The following is a 15,989-nucleotide window of genomic DNA, read 5'->3' as shown; positions in this document are numbered from 1 at the left end:
CCAAATCTTTCAGGTTGGAGGGTCTTCTTGCCATCACCCTGATCTTTAGCTCCCTCCACAGTTTGTCAATTGGATTCAAGTCAGGACTCTGGCTGGGCCCCTCCAAAACATTAATATTGTTGTCTGCTAACCATTTCATTACCACTTTTGCTGTGTGTTTGGGGTCATTGTCATGCTAAAATGTCCACTGGTGCATAAGGCCAAGTTTCTCTGCAGATTGCCTGATGTTGTCAATGAGAATCCTCATATTGCACTTTTTTCATGGTGCCACCACCATGTTTGACAGTGGGGCTGGTGCTCTTTGGGTTAAAGGCTTCTCCTTTTTTATGCCAAATGAAGGAAACATCATTATGACCAAACAATTAAATTTTTGTTTCATCAGCCCATATAACACAGAAGTCCAGAAGTCTTCTTCTTTGTCCAGATGAGCATTTGCAAAGGCCAAGCAAGCTTTTGTGTGCCTTATCTGGACTGATAGTAAACTAGCTGCAGTGTGTGCTGATCTATGTTACATCCAGTATGTACAGTAAAAGCTGTTATTCTATGACTGTACTGATAGTAAACTACCTGCAGTGTGTGCTGATCTCTGCTACCTCCAGTATGTACAGTATAAGGGTGGATGGATAGTGTTATGGTTTAGTGCTCTGCCTCTGACACAGGCGACCAGGGTTCAAATCTCGGCTCTGCCTGATCAGTAAGTCAGCACCTATTCTGTAGGAGACCTTAGGCAAGTCTCCCTAACACTGCTATTGCCTATAGAGCGCGTCCTAGTGGCTGCAGCTCTGACATTTTGAGTCCGCCAGGAGAAAAGCGCAATATAAATGTTATTTGTCTTGTCTATAAGCTGTTACTCTGTGCCTGTACTCAGGGCCGGCCTTAGGTTTCACAGCGCCCTGAGCGAAACCAGATTTTGGTGCCCCCCCCCCCCCCCATTCATCCTACACGCACGCACGCACACACATATACATACATACATATATATATACATACATATATATATATATATATATATATATATATATATATATATATATATATACATATACATATATATATATATATATATATATATATATATACATACATACACATATATATATATATACATATATATATATATACAGATATATATATATATATATATATACATACACATATATATATATACAGATATATATATATATATATATATATATATATATATACACAGATATATATCAGAGGCGTAGCTAGGGTTGTGAACGCCCGGGGACAAAGACAGTTTTTGCGCCCCCCCTAGGAGAAAATGGGTGTGGTCATGAAGGTAGCCAGGAAACTCACCCTGTAGATGGCCAGAGAGCCCCTGTTTAGGTAGCCAGAGATTCCCCTCCATTCAGGTAGCCAGAGGGTTACATAGTTATTTGGGTTGAAAAAGGGCATACGTCCATCAAGTGCAAAAAAAAAAACCGCATTAAGTGTAAACTAGCCCATTGATTAACATCAGTTCTAAGTTTTTCTGTGCAGAATACGCGCACGAAAACTGTCAAGTGTGTTCCCTGCCTCACTCTCACCTCACCTCTCGAGTTGTAGCAGCTCAGAGAGAGATGTCATTCTGGATCTGGCGATTGCCAGATCCCCGAATTACTCTTACGTGCCCTGTGTAGCAAAGCTATGCTATATCTGCACCCAGCTTCGTCTGCGAGCCAAAATGAACTGATTCGACATGGGATGGCTTACAGCAGTAGATGTGAGAAGGGAACCAATATGCTCAACTTAGTGTTCTCCCCAGGCCCTTTTAGCTGGGTGCTCCACCCAGGTAGTTTTGGTGAGCACCCGGCTGTCATCAGCTTACCTCCTCCTATGCTGTGAGCAGAGTTGCACACAGAAGCACTGGCCCTGCATTCTCTCATCTCATGCCACCCAGCTGCTTTTTCATGCCACCCGGCTGTAAGAAATTTCTGGGGAGAACACGGTCAACTGTAGTTGAAAGATCGGATATTTTCTATGTAAATACATAATAATATGGGAGGACTTTACACTAAGACAATGAAGTGATTAGATTGTGAGCTCCTCTGAGGACAGTCAGTGACATGACTATGTACTCTGTACAGTGCTGCAGAAGATGTCAGTGCTATATAAATACATAATAATAATAATAATAAAATGGTAGGACATTAGACTATGACAGGATTAGATTGTGAGCTCCTCTGAGGACAGTTAGTGACATGACTATGTAATCTGTAATGTGCTGCAGAAGATGTCAGTGCTATATAAATATATAATGATAATATGGTAGGACATTAGACTATGACTATGGTAGGATTAGATTGTGAGCTCCTCTGAGGACAGTTAGTGACATGACTATGTAATCTGTAATGTGCTGCGGGAGATGTCAGTGCTATATAAATACATAATAATAATATGGTAGGACATTAGACTAGGTAGGATTAGATTGTAAGCTCCTCTGAGGACAGACAGTGACATGACTATGTACTCTGTACAGTGCTGCAGAAGATGTCAGTGCTATATAAATACATAATAATCATATGGTAGGACATTAGACTATGACTATGGTAGGATTAGATTGTGAGCTCCTCTGAGGACAGTCAGTGACATGACTATGTACTCTGTAATGTGCTGCAGAAGAAGTCAGTGCTATATAAATACATAATAATAATATGGTAGGACATTAGACTATGACTGTGGTAGGGATTAGATTGTGAGCTCCTCTGAGGACAGTTGACTACCTATGTCCTCTGTACAGTGCAGCAGAAGATGTCAGTGCTATATAAATACATACCAAGATTGGTAGGATATTAGACTATGGCAGGATTAGATTGTGAGCTCCTCTGAGGTCACTGTGGCTGCAAAAGAAGGTAGAGGGCTATGCAGGAGTAAATGGTCAGGGAAAGTTGATATTTGCTGCTGTGCTGATAACAAGGGGGGCAGGGACAGTAGCAATAACACTGGAGGAGGCTGGAGGAATGCTTTTGTGGAGTTCAGCTAGACTGACCCAGGAAGACAGACAGACAGACTTGGAAAGCTAGCCTGACCTGAGGGAGAGCAATATACAGACTGACAACGCAGAAAGAGAGAGCAATATACAGACTGACAACGCAGAAAGAGTCAATACTTGCAGCTATAGCGTCCATGGTGTCTGCTCTCTGCTCCTATACAGATCCTACTGCCCAGTGCCCCTCTCCCATAGCTAGCAACCTGTCCCACAGCCACTCCATCCAAATCCTTTAAATGCCAGGTCTGGTCAGCCCTGTCCCTTTCTAAGGAGGAGATGGGAGGGGCGCTCACGAGGAGAATGACTGTGCGGAGAGACATTTCACAGTCGCTCCGCTCAGAGTACCTTGAATAGCTACCGGCTCAATTCAACAACTTCACCGGTTCACCCCCCCCCCCCCCCCTCCCTTCAGTCTCGCAAATCAAACTTCCCTGACCCTGTCCGTACCACGCCAGTGACTTCCTTTGAAGTCCTTTCTCTTCCAGCTCGCTATGCCTTTCTTCTGGCCGAGAGTGCTCGGCAGCGGCTGCAGCGTGTGACGTCACAGACGGATGGAACACAAACAACACGTGGGGAAACATAGGCAGGGGAAAAAAAACCATGCTGCGTGTGAGCGCCCTTGCTAGGTTCAGCGCCCGGGGGCAAATGCCCTACCCTGACCCCCCCAAGCTACGCGCCTGATATATATATATATATATATATATATATATATATATATATATATATATATATATATATACACAGATATTAAATACATATATATATATATATACATATATATATATATATATATATATATATATATATATATATATATACCAATGTACCATATATGCAGAGCGGTGCCTTACTTTTACTACTGTCTGGACTGACTGGTGTGGGGTCCGTCTGTCCAGTCAGTCAGGGAGATGGCCAGCCAGCCCGGGTCCCGAGGGACAGTCACCAGTCATCCACTCACACAGCCAGGGTGGCTGACACTGTGACGGCGCGCTTCCAACCTCCTCCAATCACGGACGGTCACGGGGGGCGGAGACTCTCACACTGTCTGTCTCCGAGTCCGACTCCAAGAGGCTGCAGCAGTTGCTGGTCTTCGCCCCCATCACCCCCAGCGGCACCAGGGGGCGGAGCCGCGGCGCAACTAAGCCGGAACCCGGGCCGCAACAAGTGAGCGTATCAGCGTAATAAATAACAATATGCGGCCGGGCGCGGCGGGCGACAGGAGAGCGGCGCGGCGCCCCCCCTGGAGGCTGGCGGCCGGCGCCCTGTGCGGCCGCTCCGGTCGCACAGGTCAAAGGCCGGCCCTGCCTGTACTGATAGTAAAACAGCTTTACCTTCACTGATTATAAAGCAACTGTATTGTATGCTGAGCAGTTGGCTGATGGTGTAATGGTTAAGGGCTCTGCCTCTGACACAGGAGACCAGGGTTCGAATCTCGGCTCTGCCTGTTCAGTAAGCCAGCACTAATTCAGTAGGAGACCTTTGGCAAGTCTCCCTTACACTGCTACTGCCAATAGAGCGCGCCCTAGTGGCTGCTGCTCTGCTCTGGCGCTTTGAGTCCACAAGGAGAAAAGCGCAATATAAATGTTATTTGTCTTGTCTATTTGTCTTATCTCTGCTACTTTCAGTATGTACAGTATTAGCTGTAAAGCCTGGTACTCGCATACAATTTTGATTAGCCAATTTTACTACTTCCGGGTTTCATGAGAGCTCAGCTCTGTTCATAGTATTCAAAGTCTTTTAGCCCTCAAACTACACGGGTGTGGTAAAATTGGTCAGTGATTGACCAATCAAAATTGAATTTGTGTATGCATCTTTACTCTATGCTTATACTGTACTGTATAGTATACTGTACTGTATACTGTATGCTTATTGTAGACTTTGTAATTCAAGGACGAGGGCTCCATCCAACATTTTGATGGGCAGGCCCGTTATCTTTACCTTACAGCGCTGCTAAATTCAAGCACCTTTGGCCACACCCACTGCATGCATGGTCACGCCCATTTTATTTCCATATCGCAACCTGCTGCCCATGGGTGCCCTGGATTTCCTACGATCCTAGCAATGCCCCTGGCCAATACTATATTTTGTATATTGGTGTATACCCCTATCTTTATTATTATGTATGCCATGTTTGTTTCTCACTTTGTACAGCGCCATGGAATATGTTGCAACTTTATAAATGATGATACATATAATAATGATAAAAAGAATAATAATTCAGCAATACAATTTTCAGAAGATTCCAAGTTATAGACCCACATACAACAGGACATAATTATATTAATATACAGTACAGTGCAATATACAGTTAGGTCTGTGAAAAGCACAGCAGACCAGTAGCTTAGACCAATGTTATCATTCCAATCCGGTTCTCAGGGCCAAAGTCCTCTCAAAGCACGTTAATGATAGGTTTATTTGCTTCCTCTATATCCCAATGTAGTAGGATAGTATCTCTTTAAGCAGATCTCCTGAGACCACTAGGGAGGATCATGTGATCACTGATTGATTGCAACGCTGTCGGGAGCTGGTATAAGCAGCAGAGTCAGAGTACCAGAGGTATATCCAGAGCAGGAATGTGTGTGTTTTGGATAACACCCTACGCTGCAGTGTGTTGGGACAGCACTAGAAAACGCTGCAGGATCATTTCAAGGACAGCAGCAGGGGTGATGCTGCTGTGCTTTGGGACAAATGAACAATAGAAAGCTACTGAAGATGCCGAACTGGATTGTGGCACTGAAATGGTAAGGAAGCATCTGTTTTTTTCTTTTTATCATTGAGGATACACAAGCTGTTAAAACATGTTCGAATAAGCAGAAATGCATGTTTACCAATAACCAAAAACACTCAAGCCCGTTATAGAAACCTTGGATCCACAAAACTAGATCGTAATTTCGTGCAAACGCTACAGTGAAACGAATGCAGTGTGACACGCATAGAATAGAACCTTATTTCATATACCGGGTTGCATGCAGTGTTTGCTGTAACTTGGTCTTTAAAAGGAGTGCGGTGACACATAAAATGCACCTTTCTGATCTGAAATTGAAACTGTAATTTCTTACCCACTGCCTTTGTAAATGATCTCGCCAAAACAATGTTGTAGCGGTTGCACTAAGGACAACACCTAATCTAGCATACAGTATTTCAAACGAAGTGACTGTTTTGGGATTCTGCCATTGAGCTTAATCTCGATGTGCGCATTGTCTGATTAACATGCTGTGAAGGCACTGGCCAATCTCATACCGATGCTGAATAGGTGAATGATTGCTCTGAACTTATCAAGGTTATTATCAGGCTTCATCTTCATGCTATTTAATGAATGATGTGTTTTTAAATACAGCAGGTGGTCCCTGGTTAACTAACGGGATAGGGACTGTAGGTTCGTTTAGTTCTTAACCTGAATCTGTTCTTAAAGGGGAACTGAAGAGAGAGAGAGGTATATGGAGGCTGTCATGTTTATTTCCTTTTAATCAATACCAGTTGCCTGGCAGCCCTGCTGGTCTATTTCTCTGCAGTAGTATCTGATTAAAACCAGAAACAAGCAAGCAGCTAGTCTTGTCAAATCAGACTTATAAGTCTGAACCACTGAAACACCTGATCTGCTGCATGCTTGTTCAGGGGCTATGGCTAATAGTATTAGAGGCAGAGGATCAGCAGGGCTGCCAGGCAACTGGTATTGTCTAAAGGAAATAAACATGACAGCCTCCATATACCTCTCTCTTCAGTTCCCCTTTAAGTCGGAACAATGTGCTATCTCTGTCCTGTGTACCTCCTCTGTGCCTCCAGTGTCCCCCTCTTTGGCACCTCTGCCCTCTGTGCCTGCTTATACAAGTTTAAAAGCCATAATTTTTTTTTTTTTTTTTTTTTTTTTTTTTTTTTTAAATTTGATTTTCTCAAACGACCAAGTCCAATTTGACTTTTTTTTGGGGGGGGGGAACTTGTTCCCATAGAAACACTGAATCCATGCCGTTCGTATCGGCGGGTCGTAAGTCGGGGACTACCTGTACTTTCATATATCATGCTAATACAAGTTTCCATGTGTTTAAAAAGCATACAAACCCGAATGCTGTGGAAATGGTCCCTAGCATTTAATACTTGAATTTGTTTAAAAAACAAAACAAAAAAAACCCACTTTTTTAATTAAAATTATGTGTTTTTAAAAGGGACCTGTTGTAATGCTGGGATATACACGGGTCGATCTGGCGGCCGATTAGCCGCCGGATCGATCCCCGCCGCATCCCTGCTCGTATGCGCGGATCAATTACCGCTCACCCCGCCGGCGCTCCTTATCAGTCGCTCGATGCCCTGCCATTGTCCGCCGGTGGAGATCGAGCGGGCGGGGGTTGAGCAGCGTGATTGGACCAGCTAAATATGATCAGCTGCTCGATACACGGTACAGAAACATACTGTGCATCCCCAGCATTAGGATAAATTTGTGCGTTGTGAAGATTTTGTGCATGTCTCGTTTACAAACTGTGCAAATTATCTCTAATAGTGAGGCCTCTTCCACACCAGGACGTCGCGTTTAGGGGACGTTATAGGGCGCATAACGTGCCCCTAACGCAACGCCTGGTGGTGTTGGAGAAGGAGGCTACCAAGAGCCGTGTTAAAAGCAGCTCTTGGTGCGCCTGCTCTGTCAGATGCGCTGCGGAGACCACGTGACCGCATCACGTGGTCCCTCCAGCCAATCAGCGGCCGCTCCTGGAAGTTAACACGGCAAGTGCAGTGAATATAAAGTAGCCATGTGCCTGGCTACGTAGCGGCCTCTCACCGCCTCCTCTCCGCCCACAAAATAAAAAAAAAAACACCCATACTGAGCATGTGCAAACAGTCTAACTCGGCTTAAGCCACTAGAAAGCACAGTATACTGCACTTCAAACAAACGTGCAGCGTTACTGTGTAACGCAACGTGGGCACTGTGAACAGCCCATTGATTTTTCATTGCTGTGCGGTGGGGTGCGTTACAGGCTGCACTAACGTGCGCCTGTAACGTCCCACTGTGAAAGCTGATAGGTTCCTGCAGCCAACAAGAATAATGTGTATGCTGTTGTTAAATGCAGCAGTGTCACTTCCTATGTTTTAGATCAGTATTTCTCAACATTTTATTGGTATGTACCTGTTTTAAACCCTGTACTCATCAAGTACCCCCTAGCATAGTAAACATTAGCACAAGTATCTATTGACAAATATATATTTAATTGTAGTGCATTATAATTGGTTCTAAACTATCTCCAAGCATTTACTATTGCTTTTTATTAGCTAAAACACTAATTTGATTTGGTTAAATAAGATTTTATCATTTTCTAAAACTCTTGAATTTTGGTTAAGTATATCAAGCCCAAGTACCCCCTGGGGTACGTGTACCACACATTGAGAACCTAGGTTTTAGCTAACACAAGAGGGTTTTGTTTTGTTTGTTTTTGTGATTACCTGCGATTTGCCTGCTAAACATCCATCATTTTATCTCATGGGGATCTGCGACTGGGATCCATCTGGTACTAATGCTGGATACACACGGTGCGTTCGCGCACTGGATTTCCCGCTCGATTCCCGACGATTCGTTTATTTCCAACGTGTCCGATTTGGATTTCGATGGATCGTTAGGTCGATTCGCATGCAAAGTATGCCGAATTGACCTAACGATCCATCGAAATCCAAATCGGACATGTTGGAAATAAACGAATCGACGGGAAAATCGAGTGCGCGAACGCACCGTGTGTATCCAGCATAACATTGGACTTTAAGCTGTGCAATAGGATCTTTGCAATCTAACCTACCCGGCGTCCACTTTCAGACCTGGAGCTAACTTGCAAGCCCATAGCCACGACTCTATATTCCCCACTAGTTAGCAGGTTCGGGGACTGCAGCCCCAAAACATCTAACATGATGTCAGGAGGCTATTTTTAACTGTTTGTGTTGTATGTGAGATTTAGATTTGGTTATGTTTATATTTGCTGTTAAGAATATTATATTTAAGATAACCTACCTCATTAAAGTATTTTTTTTTAGTTTTTCACATGTGCTCTGTTGTACACTACAAAAATATATTGACCCCTGTCCGCTGACCCTCAGTTGTGCTTAACATTTATTCTACTGTCTTGTATGAATTTACTTTTTATTTTCATGATTCAAGGTCTGCTAAACTTTTTATATTTTTTTTTCTCTCCCCCCCCCCCCACAGGTTCAAGAATAACGACCAGGCTTTGCATTGAAGCATTATGGGTACCTCAGTCTCACTAGCTGTCTACATTGTTATTGAGGTGCTGATAGCCTTGATTTCTGTTCTGGGTAATATACTGGTGATCTGGGCTGTGATTGTAAACCAAGCACTTCGAGACACCACTTTCTTTTTCATCGTCTCACTTGCCGTGGCTGATATTGCAGTTGGAGCACTTGTCATCCCTTTGGCCATTATCATTAGTATTGGACTAGAAACTGAGTATTATAGCTGCCTTATGGTGGCTTGTATTATGCTGATTCTGACACAGAGTTCTATTCTCGCATTGCTAGCCATTGCTGTAGACCGATATCTGCGAGTTAAGATTCCTACAAGGTAAGCAATTTTTTAACAGTCTATCAATATTTGTGGTAAGTTAGTTTGTAGTTTAAAGCCACAGTTGAGCTATGGCTTTTGAGAACTTTTACTAGATCAGACGGGAAACTTGGGTCAGTTCCTTATGACTGGCATACAGCTGATGGATTCCCCTGATTCAAGAAGGGAAGGTGATCAGAACCAGGAAACTATAGACCAGTAAGCTTAAAATCAGTTAGGTATAAAGTGTTTGAAGGTATTCTAAGGGATGCTGCACAGAGTTATGTTGTACAGATTAATCTTATTTCAGTTTGACAGCATGGTTTTACTAAAGACAGGTCCTGTCTCGCCAACATGCTCAGCTTTTATGAAGATCTTGGGAAAGCTATTGCTGTAGTGGACTGCAAAGGCTTTTGTCATTGTTCCCCACAATAGCCCGGTGCAGAAGCTGAGGATACAGGGACTAGGAGAAAGTGTGTGTGTGTGTGTGTGTGTGTGTGTGTGTGTGTGTGTGTGTGTGTGTGTGTGTGTGTGTGTGTGTGTGTGTGTTCGAAATGGAGAAACTGTACCACAGGGGTCAGTACTTATGGTGCATACACACTTGCGACTATGGTAGTTTGAAACAGCAGCTTAACGATCGGTCTGCCGACAATCGGGGAAAGAACTTTACCAAACAATCATTAAGTACAACGAGAACCGAACGATATCGGCGCGATGAGAGAATCCAACAGGACAGATCATATTAAACGACAATCGTTACAAAACTATAGTGTGTACAGTAATCTGCCAAGCACGATCGTTACAAGGGCCAATGCACCTGCGTTGGATTTTGGTCAGCTTCCATACTTCCTGTGTAGCATGGCCTGTAAAGATTGTTACATTACAAATTTTAAATAAACTTTGTTTGCAAGTCAACTATCATATATTTGTATCTATTGTAACCCCATGTTTGTGTTTTTTTTTTTTTAAATATATAAATATGTACGCAACATTTCCCTCTGCTCGTTCTTTTCTGCGAGAATGCTTGTTAAAATTTGTATGATTGCTGCATCCCATCGTTGCATTCCAATCATTCTAATATTGTTCGTCTGGTAACTATCGTTCCTTGTAAACGATCGTTATCGCAAGTGTGTATGTAGCTGAAGTCCAATTATGAATTATGTAGTAGATGGATTATAGAGTAATGTAGCTATCTTTGCAGATAAAATTATGCAGAATTATCAACCCTATCAAAAGGCGGATAGTGATATGTTACAGCAGGATGTTATGCACCTTGGACATACCAATGGTAGTTCACCAAATAAAATAAATGGCATACAGCTGGAACATCATATTTGGAGAAGGACTTGGGAATACTGGTTGTTAACAACAAAGTTAAGTTAGTTTACAATGCCAAGCAAATACAATTCTGGGATGCATAAAACAGGAAATATCTTGAGATGCTAGTATACTACTCCCTCTGTAGAAATTGCTTGTGAGGCCACATCTGGAGTATGGGACTTTAGATTGTAAGCTCGCAAGGGCAGGGCTCTCTCCCCCTTTTGTGTCTTGGTAACCATTATACATTTTATTCATCATGTTAATTTTATCACTGTCATTACCAATTCTATAACTTGTATTTTATATCATTCTTTGTATTTTGTCACTAATTATGTATCTTGTATTTTGGTGTACACCATTGTCTGTATTATGTATCCCATGTTTGTTTCTTACTTTGTACAGCGCCACAGAATATGATGGCGCTTTATAAAATAATAATACAGTTTTAGGGACCACACTATAGAAAGGACTTTGACCTTCTAGAACGGGTGCAAAGATGGGCAACTAAATCAGAGGGAAGTTCTCACTTACTAAGAAAAGTTGGACAAACTGGCCTTATTTAGCTTGAGGGAAAAAAGGCGACTGAGAGATGACCTGATTAACATGTATAAATACATCAGATGACAATACAAAAGCTTGGCTTATGCGCTATTTGTCCCTTTAGGGTTGTGGAGGAAATAAAAAAAAAATTTCTCCCCATCCTATATAAAAAGGGGTGTTTCACAGTGAGAGTGGTTAAACTCTGGAACATCTTACCTCAGGAAGTAGTTATGGCAAACTCTATATCTGCATGTAAAGAGGGCTTGGATGCTTTCCTTGCATTGAAGGTAGTGTTGGGCGAACAGTGTTCGCCACTGTTCGGGTTCTGCAGAACATCACCCTGTTCGGGTGATGTTCGAGTTCGGCCGAACACCTGACGGTGCTCGGCCAAACCGTTCGGCCATATGGCCGAACTAAGAGCGCATGGCCGAACGTTCCCCGAACGTTCGGCTAGCGCTGTGATTGGCCGAACGGGTCACGTGGTTCGGACCCGAACGCGCTCTGATTGGCCGAACGGTCACGTGGTTCGGGTAAATAAATACCCGAACCACGCCATATCTCCGCCATTTGTCTGTGGGTTTAGCTTTGGGTAGGCAGGCAGGGTAGTTCGCGCTCCAGCCACGCTAGCCAGGGTCCCCCCTGTCATTGTGTCACTGCTGGGAACAGTAGTACACCGCTTGCTCAGCCACACTATATAGCATTCTGTTTACTGCCACTCTGTGTACCTCGCTCAGCCACACTATATAGCATTCTGTTTACTGCCACTCTGTGTCTGCTGGGAATAGTGGTACACCGCTCGCTCAGCCACACTATATAGCATTCTGTTCACTGTTCTGTGTCTGCTGGGAATAGTGGTACACCGCTCGCTCAGCCACACTATATAGCATTCTGTTTACTGTTCTGTGTCTGCTGGGAATAGTGGTACACCGCTCGCTCAGCCACACTATATAGCATTCTGTTTACTGTTCTGTGTCTGCTGGGAATAGTGGTACACCGCTCGCTCAGCCACACTATATAGCATTCTGTTCACTGTTCTGTGTCTGCTGGGAATAGTGGTACACCGCTCGCTCAGCCACACTATATAGCATTCTGTTTACTGTTCTGTGTCTGCTGGGAATAGTGGTACACCGCTCGCTCATCCACACTATATAGCATTCTGTTCACTGTTCTGTGTCTGCTGGGAATAGTGGTACACCGCTCGCTCAGCCACACTATATAGCATTCTGTTTACTGTTCTGTGTCTGCTGGGAACAGTAGTACACCGCTCGCTCAGCCAGAGTATATAGCATTGTGTTTACTGCCACTCTGTGTACACCGCTCAGCCAGACTATATACCATTGTTTACTGACACTCTGTGTACACCGCTCAGCCAGACTATATACCATTGTTTACTGACACTCTGTGTACACCGCTCAGCCAGACTATATACCATTGTTTACTGCCACTCTGATTCTGCTGGGAACAGTAGTACACCGCTCGCTCAGCCAGACTATATAGCATTGTGTTTACTGCCACTCTGTGTACACCGCTCAGCCAGACTATATACCATTGTTTACTGACACTCTGTGTACACCGCTCAGCCAGACTATATACCATTGTTTACTGAAACTCTGTGTACACCGCTCAGCCAGACTATATACCATTGTTTACTGCCACTCTGATTCTGCTGGGAACAGTAGTACACCGCTCGCTCAGCCAGACTATATACCATTGTTTACTGACACTATATAGCAGACTATATAGCATTGTGTGTACACCGCTCAGCCAGACTATATACCATTGTTTACTGACACTCTGTGTACACCGCTCAGCCAGACTATATACCATTGTTTACTGCCACTCTGATTCTGCTGGGAACAGTAGTACACCGCTCGCTCAGCCAGACTATATACCATTGTTTACTGACACTATATAGCAGACTATATAGCATTGTGTGTACACCGCTCAGCCAGACTATATACCATTGTTTACTGACACTCTGTGTACACCGCTCAGCCAGACTATATACCATTGTTTACTGCCACTCTGATTCTGCTGGGAACAGTAGTACACCGCTCGCTCAGCCAGACTATATACCATTGTTTACTGACACTCTGTGTACACCGCTCAGCCAGACTATATACCATTGTTTACTGCCACTCTGATTCTGCTGGGAACAGTAGTACACCGCTCGCTCAGCCAGACTATATAGCATTGTGTTTACTGCCACTCTGTGTACACCGCTCAGCCACACTATATAGCATTGCGTACTCTGCCAGTCAGTGTGTATATTGCTGGGATCAGTAATACTCCACTCACCGTCAACCACTATATGAGCTCAACATGAGTTCCCCAGAGACCTCCGCTGTGAGCAGCACTCCCAACAACAGCAACAGCCAACGCCCCACGCAAGCTATAACATCCACCCCAGCAGCCAGTGGTCAGCAGCAGCCCTCCCCGGAGGAGAACGTTGTGTCCATCAGTCCGTCGCCAGAGCGATTAATGAGGGCTGCCATTGAGGAGATGATGGGGCCTGATGTGGAGGAGGAGGTCTGGCTCAGGCCAGCATCCCAAGTTAATGTTGAGGACGATGAGGGGTCTGGGGATGTTGGGGTGGCAGAGGTGGTGGGTGGGTCAGACTCAGGAGAAGAGTTGTATGATGAGGATGATGATCGGGACCATCTGTATGTGCCTCAGAGTCCGACCCCGGAAAACATGTTGTATCGTGTGTTTAGGTACTAAAATCTGCGTTCCCTCCCAGTAGTGTTGGGCGAACAGTGTTTGCCACTGTTCGGGTTCTGCAGAACATCACCCTGTTCGGGGTGACTATATAGCAGACTATATAGCATTGTGTTTAATGCCACTCTGTGTACACGGCTCAGCCACACTATATAGCATTGTGTTTACTTCCACTCTGTGTCTGCTGGGAACAGTAGTACACCGCTCACCCGCCACTGTATAGCATTGTGCTCTGTGTCACTGCTGACAATAGTGGTACACCGCTCACCCACCACTGTATAGCATTTCTGTACTGCCACTGTACTGCTGCCAGTCAGCGTGTACTTTAAGGATAAGTGAAATGAGGAAGAAATCCGGTGAAAGAGGGAGGGGCAAGGGAAGAGGTGTTTCCCCTGACGGTTCACGTACAGGCCACAGGGGAGCACCCAAGAAAACCCACTCAATACTGCCCATGTTGTCCAGGACAACAACCCTCACAGATCCAAAAGAACAGGACCAGATAATTACTTGGATGACCTCTCAAGCGTCCAGCAGTGGGTTAAGCAGCACCAGCACATCACGCACGAGGTCCGAGTCCTCAGCCAGTTAAAGTCTGGGCTTTCTTTGAAGACTGCACTGAGGATGTTACCATGGCGATTTGCAAGGTGTGCAAGACCCGCCTGAGCAGGGGGAAAAGTATTAACAACCTCTCCACCACCAGCATGAGCCGCCACATTCTATCCAAACATCCCACTCTGTGGGCAAACGCGGCAGGACAGGGTACCACCAGCAACACTGCCTCCCTTGGGTTCACCAGACTCACCACCAGACCCGCCTCAGCAGCAGCAGTAGCCCAGCCATTGCGTGGTTCACAACATTCACAAACATCAGACGATGCTGACACTGTCACTTTCCGGACTAGTGCTCTTGAGGTCTCCCAGTGTTCATCAAACACAACAACCAACAGCCCTTCGGTGTGCAGCGCTACGGTTGAGTTGTCTGTCTCTGAGATGTTTGAGCACAAGAGGAAATTGCCAGCAAATGACCCCCGGGCTGTGGCAGTAACAGCCAGCCAGCATAGCCAAGCTTCTGGCCTGCGAAATGCTGCCATATCGAGTGGTGGAGACAAACAGCTTCAAGGGCATGATGTCAGTGGCCATCCCACGTTACGTGGTTCCCAGCCGCTACCACTTTGCGCGCTCTGCAGTGCCTGAGTTGCATGAGCACGTGGTCAGCTAAATAACCCGAAGCTTGAAGAATGCCGTTGCCTGCAAGGTTCACCTCACCACTGACACCTGGACGAGTGCGTTCGGCCAGGGTCGATACATCTCCCTTACCGCGCACTGGGTGAACCTTGTGGAGCCTGGCAGCGATTCCTCACCTGCTACGGCGCGGGTGTTGCCCACGCCGCAAACAGCTGGATAACAACAGCAGCACCTACCTCTCTGACTCCTTCTCCTCCAACGCATCTCAAAGCTGTACCTCATCCGGAAATGCTAACCCAGCACCAGCAGCAGTAGGATCGTGGAAGCAGTGCAGCACAGCTGTTGGCATGCGTCAGCAAGCGTTGCTGAAGCTGATCTGCCTTGGGGATAAGCAGCACACAGGGGAGGAAATTTGGAGGGGAATAAAGGAACAGACGGATTTGTGGCTGGCACCGCTGGACCTGAAACCGGGCATGAAGCTAGACACCTGGCACGAACTGGCAATGTACGCAATAGAGGTGCTGGCTTGCCCGGCAGCCAGCGTTATGTCGGAACGCTGTTTCAGTGCTGCCGGAGGCATCATCACAGATCGGCGTATCCGCCTCTCCACAGAAAATGCAGACCGTCTGACTCAAATTAAAATGAATCAATCCTGGATTGGAAACGACTACGCAACACTCCTGGACCCCAACCAAGTAACATGACC

At 45.1% G+C, this 15,989-nt stretch overlaps 1 protein-coding gene across 1 annotated transcript in view; it reads left to right on the top strand.

The window, feature by feature from the left end:
• Positions 1–5,517: 5,517 nt before the first annotated feature.
• The window catches only part of ADORA1 (adenosine A1 receptor), a 302,408-nt gene continuing 291,936 nt past the window's right edge, over positions 5,518–15,989 (top strand). The window contains exons 1-2 of the mRNA XM_068269789.1: positions 5,518–5,733; positions 9,171–9,542. Of these exons, the coding sequence (XP_068125890.1) occupies positions 9,208–9,542 (335 nt within the window). The 5' untranslated portion in view covers positions 5,518–5,733; positions 9,171–9,207. The remainder of the gene's footprint in view (positions 5,734–9,170; positions 9,543–15,989) is intronic.

The sequence above is a fragment of the Hyperolius riggenbachi genome, chromosome 2, assembly GCF_040937935.1.
Source record: "Hyperolius riggenbachi isolate aHypRig1 chromosome 2, aHypRig1.pri, whole genome shotgun sequence".
NCBI classification, from domain to species: domain Eukaryota; kingdom Metazoa; phylum Chordata; class Amphibia; order Anura; family Hyperoliidae; genus Hyperolius; species Hyperolius riggenbachi.
This window is presented reverse-complemented; position numbering and strand designations above follow the sequence as displayed.